This window comes from Pseudocercospora fijiensis, assembly GCF_000340215.1.
Source record: "Pseudocercospora fijiensis CIRAD86 unplaced genomic scaffold MYCFIscaffold_4, whole genome shotgun sequence".
Taxonomy (NCBI): domain Eukaryota; kingdom Fungi; phylum Ascomycota; class Dothideomycetes; order Mycosphaerellales; family Mycosphaerellaceae; genus Pseudocercospora; species Pseudocercospora fijiensis.
In genome coordinates this window covers 2925868-2938693 of record NW_006921535.1, presented here as the reverse complement: position 1 = coordinate 2938693, position 12826 = coordinate 2925868, and the positions used below count along the sequence as shown (strand labels likewise).

Below are 12826 nucleotides of genomic sequence, written 5' to 3'. Positions count from 1 at the left end.
TAAATTCTGCCGCGTTTACGCGCTTACTTCGAAGTAGAGCGCCGAGATTGCTTTCTATATATAGGACTTCGCCTGCTTTGTTAGTATTACGGCATTATATTAGATAGATAACGGCAAAGAGTTTAAGGGCGTAGTTAAGAAGTTGTTAAAGTCGTACGGTACGAAGATCGCTTACGGTGCGCCGTACTATCCGCAATCGCAAGGCCTTATTAAACAAGCTAACGGTGTCCTCAAGCGCCGTATTGTCGCTATTAAGCTACAACTTGGCCTTAGAGGTTAGGTTATAGCAGCGTACGAGGCGGCTCGAATTTACAACAATACGTAGCACTCGGCGATTAATATAACACCCTTTAAGGCCTTCTTTAACCGTAACCCTCTAACGCAACCTCGCGTTGTTATAGAAGAAGTTATAGCGGCAGCAACTAAAGGAGATGCGGACCTGCTATTTAAGCCTAATAAACTGTACGCTATCGACGAGATACTAGACGACACTAAGAGCATAGCGACTAAAGAAGCCGATAGATATAACACTTAGTAGGTTGACGATAGGCCTCAATTTAACGAGGAGGACGTACCTATTAAACTACCTATAGACGACAACCGTTGCGGCAATAGCAATATCTCTATAACACCTCTTTATAATATCCGCAATTAGCGACGTACGATCTACACCTCTAGCGCTAGCATATCTTCCGCTATAGACTATAAACAGAACATGCTTATAGATTATATATTAGCCGCTTAAGAAGCCGCCAATTTAAGAGCCGATAAGGTACGTAAGTATAAGAATCTACGGACCTTCGAGATTAGCGATATTGTCGGCTTATAGATACCGAAACAGTACAAAGTGCCTAATGGTCTAAGGCTTATTATATACTAGGTTATAGAGCAGTTTAAAGATAACAATGGAGTTGCTAAACTACTGTTTAAACTGCTGTCTCCTTAGGGCCTAATTAAACACTACTAGTACACTCGGTACCTCGTTAAAGGCGACTGCTTCTTCTTTGCTGACTTCTTAGTCTATGCTAGCTATAAGAATAAGGAGATAACACTCTCCGAAGCCGCTAAATTGCAGGCTCGCATACTATTAACTTTATATAGCGCCTGCCGCTATATTAAGAGCCGTTGTCGCTCTATGCTTTATAGCTGTCGCAAGGTAGGCAAACCGTGTTTAATCGCTTGCTACGGACAAGGCAATACCTACGACAATATGGAAGACTACGGCTACGCTACTAACGAGTCTATTGCCGGAGATAGTGTTAATAAAGAGCTTCTCAATTCTATAGACATTAACAACCTTAGAAGTAGTAGCAGTGTAGAGCTATAGGCAGAGAGCGACAACGTACAGAGCGACAACGTATAGAGCGACAACGTACAGAGCGACAACGACTCTATACCGAGAGCTAGTAAGGCGCTAACAACTTCTCAACCGTTAGCTTCTTCTTCTACTACTACTATAGAGCCCTCTAGTAACGCTATTCTGCTTAGTAGCGACGAGTTAACAACGCCTAGCTAAGTTAATAACCGTCCGTAGCGACAATACAGGCCAACTAAGAAGGCTCGGCTTCGTAACGATAACAATAATAACTATAAGCGGCAGCTAAAGGGTTATACTATGCCTGCCGGCGTTTAGAAGAGGCGCAATACGAAGGCCTTATTGCGTAGTACCTAATAGAGGGTACGGAGATCGAAGACAGTAACATTAGGAGGACCGTAGCGTTTAAACGGAGGATTTAGGGCTGTTTCTACTTATAATATTAGTCTAATCGTCCTCTTCTAATCTATTCTATCCTCTGCAACATATGCTATCGGATTTATTGTCCTCCTTCGAATTTGGATATACCTCCTACTTGTATAGTTATGCTAAGGAAACTAGTATACCGCTTTCTATACCTATTCTTTACTAGGAAATAAGTCAATTGTTATCTCCGGATACGACAGTAAGCGTGTAGTAGCATGCTAAGCATGCTAAGCTTGCAGGAGGGCGAATTTGGTTAAAGAGGGCTGTTTTGGTGAAATACCAAGGAAGCGCTTATTTGGTCAAATTCCAAATGAAATCTTATTAAATAGGCCTTATTTGATCAAAGCGGTAGTCTGACGAAACGGCGCCAACAGCGATGACAAACGAGGAAACTATACCGATGGGCCTTGTGGATGCTGCAGCAGAGGATTGAACTCACGGCGCATTTCTACTGAGACGGTGAAGAAATGTGTGAACTTGCTGCTAACTTAAGGGAAAGAAGTTGACGGAGATGGCATAATCAATCAACGTTAAGACTAACGTTGAAGTTTCTCCTTTCATTGCACTTCCAGGTGCCTCCATAGATCTTAGTATCACGACCTCAACGACTGACATGAAATACGATATATCAGCTCGCGCGCCGCCGGAAGCTCATACAACCACATGTCTAGCCGGAGCTATTTCCCCGAGCTCTACCGATGGGAGTGATCGAGATAGCGGCTACGATTCTCACCGGACTACAGACCGTAGTGAATCCACTGAGATCGATGCGGCAGTGTCGAATTCCCATGAGAAAGGGAGACGATGTTGTTCAGCCTCGTCTCCCAGATCTGACTTTCTCTGTCAAGCTCGAATCGAGATGTATCAGAGCAATGCGGTAGCAGGCATTGGACTTGCTCCTCCTCCATCACCATTCTTACGTACTACTCTTGGCCTTGAGCAGCAAGACTTTGGCCGTCCATATATAGACGGGGGCTGAATATCATCGGCCAATCGTTGAATATTCGGCTCCACATTTCACAGCCGCACTCTTTTCATCACAATTGCATCCTCCCATCCTTCTTTCACCTCAACACCACCTCACGCCTGTCGTTTCTGTCACATCGTCAGCAGTGATATAGCTTCATTGGCTCTCCGACTAAGGCCCGTCAGCAGTCAGCGTGCTCGGAAACCTGGACACCAAACTGAGTGTTGCCGCCAGGCGAGGAGAGGACGCGGCTACATCCTGAGATCAATACCTGATGCCTGCTCGGATTCGCATAGGCTGATACGAGGCACTTCAAGATGTCACCATCACCAACATCCGTTGCAGTAGTCAGTGCTAGCTCCAGCCAGCTCGCTAAAGCTGTCAAGGCGCTCTGGACTCAAAAAGCGAGCAGAGACAAACAAATAGCGTCTCCGGCACTGGATGTTGAAGCGCAAGTCGATGATGTCCTTCTGGTTCTAGCCCTTATCGGTGAAGCACTCATACCGCTCAATGTCTTTGACGACGCCTACTATCAAGCAACCTACTTCGAGGTTCAGACTGCTATTGCCAGCTGCGGCCATCAAAAAGTTCAGGAACTCTTCGAATCGCTCGCGGACGAACTCAAATACTTGGTGACTGCGGGTCTGACCATTTGCGCGGTGTTCGCTCCGATGCACGTCTACCGTGGCTTTGGTGCTTGTGTCTTCGGAGACTGGAATTGGGCCTGTCCAGATTTTGAATTCCTCGACAAGAAGGTCAAGAAGGAGACCAGCCTGTTCGCAAAGAAGCCTGATCCTCAGCCTAATAGGCCTGTACTCCTTGCATTCGATCGAGCTCTGCAGGTGCTTCAGGTAAAACCGATGGCATTTCTGGCCAAGCGTCCGTCGATATCTTCTTTCGCTGAGCAGCAACCACGTTACAAACCACTGCCGAAGAAGGAAATCCAGCATGCCCTCTCCGACTGCGAAGACTTCGGCAAGGAGCTCGACAAGAGAGGCCACCCTGCACCTCCAGGCCAAAAGATTTCGAGTTGGGGGTTGCCATGGGCAGGCTGGACAAGTACATTCAGCTGCCAGCTGACCAAAAACTGGGAATTAGCGATGTTTCATCAAATGGATCCTGGACGCCTCTTGCACGCATTTCTTTGTCGAGGCAGTCTCAACCTTCACCCGGGAGAACTCATTATTTTGCCACCAGCCACCCCAGCCGAGTCTCTGGTGTCATGGTTGGCCAATATGCCTGGCTTCACGCACAAGATCATCGGCTGGGATGCATTAATGACGAGTGGGTTTGAGAAGAAGATTGGCAAGAAGATGACGAAAAAGATTGGCCACTATCCGCTGCCCAGCAAATACGTTGTTCGTGATCCCACAGCTGAGCCGGCGGACACTGTAGTGTCCCCAAGAGCCTCGATGCCAACTCTTCTGACGAGCCCAACGAGGACATCATCATCCATCACGCCTCCTCCATACTCCCCAGCACTCAGCGACGAAACTCTCGGAGACCGGACTTTCCCGCAATCTGAGAAAGCAAATGGCATCGTCGAAGCAGATAGCGAAGGAGTACAAGCTGGACCAAGCAGGCTTGTAGAGCTTCCCATAAGGGAGCCTTCTGAGCTTTCATCAACGCAAACTCCTACTTCGCCGACCGCACCTTCTCCTCCGAGACATTCAGCTTCTGTGCCACCTCCATCAAAGCCAGTGATGTCGCCTCCTGCTGAAACCCCTGCAAAGTCCGCCACAATAGCTGTCCGCCGGAAGGCTCCTCCGCCTCCGCCAACGAACGGTGCAGCTATCCCTCGACGCGCTACCTGTCCCCCTTTGGAAACAACAAGTGAGATGTCTGGCTCAGCAGAAAGCTCAATGCCTTCCGTCAATGTTACCGATCCGCCACCAAGACCGCCAAAGGTCCCAATGGAGCTAGATTCAACCCCGGTCAACAACAGCACAATTGCCCAACTCGAGACTGCAAGACAAATTTTCATCAGTCCAATACAAACCGATCACAGCGCACAATACCTCACCTTGCTTAATGCTGTAGCTCAAGGCACAATTTCACCACAACAGCTGCGGGAAGTCCTCAAACATGGAGCGCCAATACCGTCACTTACTGCGGAGCCGCAAGAGCTCGAATGCATTCCAAGACCTCCGAAATTCGCGGGTGTCACAATACCACCGGGAGAGATGCGAAGTCTATCTCAGAGCAACATGAATGGAGATGTGTCTCTGATACTGAAGCCTGGATCAGGAACCTGAACGAATAGCGTCACTCCTTATAGACGCTCTCTAGTAGTGATTCTGCAGCCCCCCTGAACATATTCACGCTCTTCCTGCTATAAGCAGTGACATTCGGGTACTGACTCCAATCGGAATCGAACAAGATGGCATCCTGACATGAGCTTCCCAGCCCTGTATTATTCAGCCACGCGGGCTCCCAGTAATTGATCCCTTGCCCGAGGCCGCGCGGAAGTCTGGGAGGGAAAAGAACCATCAGTATCTGCAAAAGAGAATTCCATTCCTCGAGAATGAAACTTACTGCTTCACCACGTCGATCACCTTTCCAACCCACTCGAGCTGCCCGGCAACCGAAGCAGGAATACTCGGCTCACTCAACTCTGGAGCATCAGCTCCGGTACAAATCGCCGGCCAGTCCGTTTCAACGACATGGATGGGCTTGCAGTACTGGTTCGCCACCCAGTTGAGACTAGTCTTCAGATTATCCAGAGTAGCATTCGTGCCATAGAATGGATAAATGCTAAAACCGAAAACATCCCAATCCGAAGTCTTGACTTTGCCCGTAGCGGTCAAAGCCGAGAACCACCGCTTCTGCAGAGTCAAGTTCCAGCCATTGTCGATATGGATCATGGTCAAAGGCTTTGGGACCCCGGCGTGAACTGCATCCTTGACGCCAGATCGCGCTGCAGCGTAGAGCGTGGCCATACCCGTGAAGTTGGCGATACGAGCGGACTCGGGCTCGACATCGACGTTCACGCGGCCGAGGGGCCAAAGCATGCCGTGCCGGATTTCGTTGCCGAGACTGACGATTGCGGTGTCGACATTTGCTTTGTGAAGGTGTTGGAGGGTGTCGGAGACGTATTTGCGGAGAGTGGAGGCGAGGGGCTGAAGAGTTGTGGGCCATGCCGTAGGTTGCCATTGCTTTTGAGGATCCGCCTGTGGGTAGGCAAGGTCAATATCTGTCTGTACTCATTGCTCAAGCACGCTCTCTAGTCGGTCAAATTCTTACCCAGTAATCCGAGAAATGATAATCCAAATAGATCTTATATCCCTTCTCATGAAATCTCTTCGCAACTGTCGTGATATAGTCTAGATCATACGTCTCATAGTCTGCTCTATCAGTACCACGTCTCACAAACTCAGCGTAGGTAGGTGGCGACATACATCCTGGAGGGCCGTCATATGGCACAGTGGGATTAACCCAGAGGCGCAAGCGTACAGTATTCATGCCGCCATCGCCGAGAATATCTTCGGCTTGTCGCGTAGCATTGCCCTTGGCTGTATCTTTATACGTCGCACCGCCATCTTCGAGGATCTTCAATGAGGAGAGATCATGGCCAGCGTAGAAGAACGACTTGTGTGGCTGTGGCGAAGCGTGTACGAGATGTGATGCCGAGAATGTGGCGAGGGCTGCACTTGTCCACTTCATCTTGGTCGCTCGAAGGGCATATCATTCTTCGAGTAGTGACGGTGACGATTGTGCTTCTCCACGTGCTTGTCCCGAGTTTCAATGCCTCAATGCGGAGGATGATGTACCGACTGGAATTAGTTCCACGAATCACACGAGCTCGCGTGATGTCGGCTAATAGACGAGATTCAGCTCTGGAGCTCGCAGACAACCCGCTATATAGCTATCCCCTAAACGAAGTCCGTGGTTAAGTCCGTAGAACTGCTGTATAAGAACTAGGAGATCTGGTTGGTCGAATCCGCTTTGCACAAGTTAGCACAGACGTGTTTTGCATAAGAACTCAACTAGAATCCCAGTTTTGCCGACGAACCCCGCGAGGCAACGAGTTTTTAGAGGGGCCCATGGGGGACAATTCAAATGGTGTGCCGAGTCTCACTCGTGCTCCACATCCCGATCTCACCTATCAATGACACACCATGCAGCAATTCACTTCACTGCTCTGCTGGAATACAGGTCATCGCCTCATCCCCATGGCTTTGAATCGGCGTGCTCGCTTGGAAGGTTCTGTCGAGTCGAAGGAAACGCGCTTCGGTCGACAGCGTTGACTCTGATGGCGTAGAATTTTTTGCGCATGTTGCGTTCGGCCTGGCGCTATTTCGCTAATCTATTCGACAGCACATCTCGTCTGGATAAGATGGCACTGATATACTGGATGTCCTGGTAAATAACATCTCCATCCGCGATGTCGCCCTATCTGAGCACGACCGTAAGCACCTGAGCTCCCGTCAGCATTTCGACGCACCATTTGACAGAGGCTCTGATCGCACACCTCTGCGCTTTCTCTCTAAACTCGTTAGCAACAAGCGCTTGGGAGAGAGCGCTGAGCCGCGCGCTTCTCTAGAGCCGTCTAACTCCTGGCCCAAGAACAGTCGCTCTTCCGACGTTACTTAGTAGATACTGAATAAGATATGTTCGACTTCACATCCACGGTGAGTCATTTCTTGTTCGCAGCTTTCATGAGAGGCTCCGTGTCGATTCCAAAGAATATGACGTGGACGGTGATATCGTCTCGCACATTCCGGCTGTATGGCGGCTGGACACTCATCACACCAGTGAACAAGTCTCTTCGCTTTCCACCCAAAGCATTCTTGACCAGATGAACACCGCAATGCTCGTCTTCAACAACGAAGTGCTTTTGCTTGACACGCCACTTCAAGCACTTCTCATCTTCATCGAAGTAGGTGTCATCATCAGCGAGATCTTTGGCACTGGTATAGGTCGGTGGGCGATTGGATTTCCGGAGGTAGTCCCTCCACGAATCATTCTGGCCAAGTTCTTCGGCGATGAATGCTTCAGGTTTGTTCTTGTCGAGCCACATCTGCACGCAAGCAACAGCATCCTCCGAGGACAATTGATCCCAAAGACCATCGCTGGCCATAATCAGGAAGTCAGCTCGATTGCCTGTATTGACCTTAGTCTCCATGACCTCTGGCTCAGCAGTCAAGTATGGCGGTGTCTTGATCATGCCCTTAGGTCTCGGCTTGGGCCCAAAGAAGCGGTCGTGGGCAAGCTGAGTGAGGTCAGTCGCCCATTTCCATCTGGCATCGCCAAATGCTCTGGAGATTGCAATTCCGTGTACACGACCACTGGACGGATCGACGACATCATCTTCGCCGGGGTGGTTCTTCTTCAAGCGCGTGACCTCATCTTGGTTGAAGCCGGTTTGGTCAATGGACATAGGTTTCGCTACGTACTTCTGGGCGGCGTTGTCCCAAGTTCCGAGGACTGCTCTAGAATCGCCGACATTTGCCACGCGCAGAATGTCTCGTGCGGGATCATAGAGGGCAAGTAGAGCGCACGATCCTGAGAAGGCTGCAGCTCCAGCAGATACCACTTCGGCTAAAGGGCCGCCGGACTGTATGCGCTTGGCGGCTTCGTCGAGGATGTCTTTGTCAAGCTGTAGGAAGGACTTCTTGATTGTGCTAACAGTGTGCCAATCATTTGGAACATAGGACTGGTCCATGCACTTGGCATCCCATAGGTCTTGTCCGACCACGTTCGGGAGGGCTTGTTTCAGCATCTGCGCAGTTCTGGGCCCAGCATGCCCGTCGAAGATGGCCCATTCGCACCAATCGCGCTTTGGATCATTGAAGAGAGTGTAGGCGCCAGCCGACCATGTATCCTCGCATGGCATATTGGACGGCATCTGACAAGTGTGGCCGACGGTCTATGTTTGGTCAGCAAGTGTGATCTGACCCAAGACCGTAGCCCGTGACCTGCCTTGGGAGTAACAGAATAGCCGGACTGTGCGCGGAGAAGTTCATCGGCTTGCTCCATGGTAATTGGAGGCACTTCTTTCGCTATTGCATCCAGAGCTGCTGTGGCAACAACATCTGTCATGACATCTTTAAGCTCACCACCAGCCAGCGCGCCGAGGAGATCGAGTGGTTCGCCCATAAGCCAGTGATAGCCAGCTCCCAGGCCGAAACACGAGGTACTCCATAGAACCGTTCTCACGATCCGTCGCTTTGGCTTCGGGGCTTCTGGGTGCTGGAAATACGTTGTATGAGGCGTTGTATGAGGTCCTTGGTACGTCTGGTTTCGTCGGCGCAACACATTTCTGCCGCACTGGCTTGTGGTGGGCCGGCGCCGGCAGACTCGCAGCGTTCGTGCCCACATGCTGTCGGCAATGTGCGCTCAAGTCTACCTCTGCGAAGCCGCGGCGATGTCGAAATGCAGGCGAAGATGTTGATTGAAGCGCGACGGGAATAATAATCATACACCGGACACGCGTGAAGAAAGCGCAGAAACAGGGGGGGTGCAATTGAGTTGGCGCTACGCCAAGAATGGCCAAGCTCGGAAGTATGCCATCTGCAGGAGGAAGTACGCTAGCTTTGATCAGTTAGATCTTGTTTTCACGGATCACCCCCTTCCGCCATCTCGCTTAATCAGGGTGTTACTGTGAAGACTGTATATGATTTGTTCTCGACTATTACTTTTGCGAGTCGTTTGGGACCCTACATGATGCTCTCCCTCGGTCCCAGTACAGTTTACATGTCAGTATAATAAGTGACAGTCTTCAGCTTGACAAACTCCTCAACGCCCCATTGAGCATTGAACCGGCCCCAGCCACTCTTCTTCACCCCACCGTGAGGCAAGCCCGCCTCGTCGTGCACAGTCATGCCGTTGATGTGAATGGCACCCGAATCAATCTCCTTGGCAATCTTCAAGCCTCTCCCAAGATTCGTCGTAAACACTGCACCGGACAGTCCATACTCGGTATCGTTCGCGATCTCGATCGCCTCCTCATCGGATTCGATGGGGATGAGCGACAGCGTTGGTCCGAAGGATTCCGTGTACCAGAGATCCATGTCCTTCTTCGTGTCCTGCACAATGAGGGGCTGGATCCTGTAGTTGGAGGAATTGTTTGCTGCGGGATCCCCATAGACGACCTGCGCGCCTTTCGCCAGAGCATCTTGTCTCAGTCTGTAATTCTTCTCGGCACCTGCCTTAGCAACGAGGACCGGCTCGTCGCCATTTGGATCGTAGATCTTTGGAACAACGGCTTTCAACACCGAAGCGAATTCGTCTATGATCTTGCGGTGCACCAAGACACGTTCTGTGGCCATGCAGATTTGTCCGGCATGCAAGAAGGAGCCGAGAACGACCTGGAAAGCTGCATTCTGGACATTGGCGTCTTCGCACACGATTGCAGAAGCTTTGCCTCCGAGCTCCATCAGGACTGGTTTGAGCTCTTTGCCAGCTTTCGCAGCGATGATGGAGCCTACGAGTGTTGAGCCAGTGAAGTTCACTTTCTTGACAGCCGGGTGCTCGATCAGGGTATTGGTGACTTCGGCCGCATCTGAAGGCTGGTGGTAGATTATGTTCAGAACACCATCTGGAAGACCGGCTTCCTTGAAAATCTGTCCCAGTACCCAGAACGTCTTCGGTGACAGCTCGGAGCCTTTGAAGACGACTGTGTTACCAGCGACAATGGGGAACAGAAACGCTCTGCAGCCCAGAATGTATGGCGCGTTCCATGGCGCGATGCCCAGAATGACTCCGTATGGTTCCTTGTATATGAAGGCACTTTGGTTGGGATCCTTGGTTTGCGGAATCACGCCGTGAATGTTGGAGGCTCTTCCAGAAACGTCGCGGAGGTAATCGATCGTGGTTTGTGTATTGAAGTCAGCAAAGGGCCGGAGAGCACCTGTCTCCTGCATCATGATCTGGGCAAGTTCGTCTCGGCGGCCGTCCATGATGTCTGCAGCTTTCAGAAGGATTGCCTGAATGTCTGCAGCTTTCGTCTTGCGCCATGTCTTGAATGCATTTTGAGCAACCTCACAGGCTTGAATTGCTTCCTTCTTCGTCGCAGATGCTGCGGACCAAAGTTTCTTGCTGTCCACAGGGCTTACGACATCGAACGTGATCGAGGTCGTGGTCTCTTTGCCATCAATCCAAAGTGGCACGATTTCGCCCATCTTGTTTACTCTGTGTTATGCGGGTCGAATTGGCGCTGTTCTTTTCTTGCTCTGTTGTCAACCGTTGTTTCTCAAGGGTACGTGAACTTCAATGGCTTTTTCTGCGAAACAGCTCTCTCGTTATATTCTTCTGCAGCTCCCTTGTTCAGATTCATCATAATAATCTGGTTTGGTGAGTAGGAACCTTGCAGATGATCAACTGCCGAACCGCTGCCGTGCGGGCGTTCTTGTGGGGAGAAGGAGGGGCTTAATTACAATTGATTAGAAATTGGAGGAGGCTCTATCAAAAGAAGATGACGGCTGGCCAAGGCGGGTCGTGGCTATAGTAGCTAACAGGAATTAGTCCAAATCGGGACATGCAGCCAAGGACCGGACTCGGTATAGATTTGCTAGCGCTCCGTCCGCCTTAGTTATAAGCGCGTTCTTATTTGTTTTATTTGTTTATCGACCTTGTTATTACTACTATATTCTACTACTACTATTTCCTATTATCGATTTAGGACTCGCTACTCTTTCTCTCTATTAAAATAGCCGACCTTATAAGCATTAAAGCCCTCGCCGCCTTCTAAGAATTTAATACTATCTATACTACGCTACTACTAGTCGAATTTCCGCGCTTTACGCCGTAAGTAACGACGTATATAGAAGTAGACGAGTCCTCGGCCGAAGAGTAATTAGAGTACTCGGCGGATAAAGGCAATAACGGCGAGGTACCTCGTAGACGTAGATCTATATATAAAAGGTATATCGAAGTTATTCTAGGTATTTATATAATACTTAATACGCCGGACGATCTTATACGCTAGCGCTAGGCGATAATCGACCTGCCTACTAAGTTAATATTTACTATCGCTACGTAGCGCTAACTATAGCCGTATTAGTCTAACTTTTAGTATTATAAAGAGGCTTACTACGAGGTAAGAACTAGTTTACTATTAGAGTAGTAGGTTTGTCGTAATAGTAGAAAGTAGCGTACGACGAAGGGTTATAGTAAAAAGCCGATACCGAAGAAGATTATAAGGGCGCGCGAGTATTATATAATAATAAAGGTAGTTTTTATCGAATATATTATAGAAGGGGCGGAGGAAGAGGACCTAGAGATTATTAGTATTAAAGTGCGTCGCAATAACGCTACTAAGTATACTAAATTCTGTACTATACGCCGCTTTAATCTTTAAAAGAGATGCGACGTATTAATAAGAGCCGCTAGCCTTTAGGTATATAGAGGATATAAGCTAAGTATTATTTATAATACTATCTCTACCCGATACGACCCTTAGGCTCGCGAAGTCTTCCTTGCCGCCGGCGGCGCCTATATAACGCGAGTTTATTATAAGAACGCTAGAAAGGCCTTTAGTAAGGTTTTTAAAAACGCGCGCCTCGGTAGATAGGTTAGTAGTTAGTAAGACTAGTAAGAAGAGCTATTATTATAGCTACGAGAAAGTAAGTAGACTAGATAAAGTAGATAATATAAGGTTAGAATTAGATTGCGGGCCGCTCGGTTATACTCGCCGAGCTCCGAGCGGCTAATTAGATCTACGGATTCTTTTAGGAATCGCCCTCTAATCGAGGAACGAGTTTAGTCTAATTCTACTACTTATTAGAAAACGAGAAAAGCCTAAATGTAAGAAGGGTATATTAGTAGGTAGATAGGGTAGTAGTAGGTACGAGTAGTATTCGATAGAGAACTAGGAGGAGAAGGAGGAAGGCAGGCTAGTTAGCCTAACGCTAAGCGCTAAGCCCTGCCTAAGGCACTAAGACCCTAGCTTTACTCGAGCTAGTTATATGCTAATTACGTATAGCCTCTAATACACGCTTCCCTTCTAAAGGCCGCGCCCTCGTAGCCTTTCTATATTCTAACCTCGACCTCCGTTACTACTAACTTAGCAAGTCTAATAAGCTGCTTAGCCGCGCTAAATTAAACACTTAACTACCTAATTATATAACTATGTTAAACCTTACTTTTAATACAATGTCCAACTCTAACTGCGCTAT

The 12826-nt window shown here is 49.0% G+C and overlaps 4 protein-coding genes across 4 annotated transcripts; 1 reads left to right on the top strand and 3 right to left on the bottom strand.

The window, feature by feature from the left end:
- Positions 1–2825: 2825 nt before the first annotated feature.
- On the top strand, positions 2826–4298 carry MYCFIDRAFT_215212 (uncharacterized protein; the record flags this gene model as incomplete). The annotated part of the gene is made up of 2 exons (XM_007928281.1): positions 2826–4066; positions 4188–4298. The coding sequence occupies exons 1-2, from the start codon at positions 3026–3028 to the stop codon at positions 4296–4298; spliced, it is 1152 nt and encodes a 383-aa protein (XP_007926472.1). The 5' UTR covers positions 2826–3025.
- Positions 4299–4973: 675 nt separating this feature from the next.
- Positions 4974–6371, bottom strand: MYCFIDRAFT_136460 (glycoside hydrolase family 53 protein; the record flags this gene model as incomplete). Its single annotated transcript, XM_007928280.1, has 4 exons — positions 4974–5178; positions 5244–5878; positions 5952–6044; positions 6132–6371. The coding sequence occupies 4 exons, from the start codon at positions 6369–6371 to the stop codon at positions 4974–4976; spliced, it is 1173 nt and encodes a 390-aa protein (XP_007926471.1).
- Positions 6372–7344: 973 nt separating this feature from the next.
- MYCFIDRAFT_46968 (uncharacterized protein) lies at positions 7345–8574 on the bottom strand (the record flags this gene model as incomplete). Its single annotated transcript, XM_007927630.1, has 1 exon — positions 7345–8574. A coding segment is annotated over one exon (1230 nt), but the record flags the coding sequence as incomplete, so codon positions are not given.
- Positions 8575–9313: 739 nt separating this feature from the next.
- MYCFIDRAFT_215211 (uncharacterized protein) lies at positions 9314–10831 on the bottom strand (the record flags this gene model as incomplete). Its single annotated transcript, XM_007928279.1, has 1 exon — positions 9314–10831. The coding sequence occupies one exon, from the start codon at positions 10829–10831 to the stop codon at positions 9401–9403; it is 1431 nt and encodes a 476-aa protein (XP_007926470.1). The 3' UTR covers positions 9314–9400.
- Positions 10832–12826: the final 1995 nt, after the last annotated feature.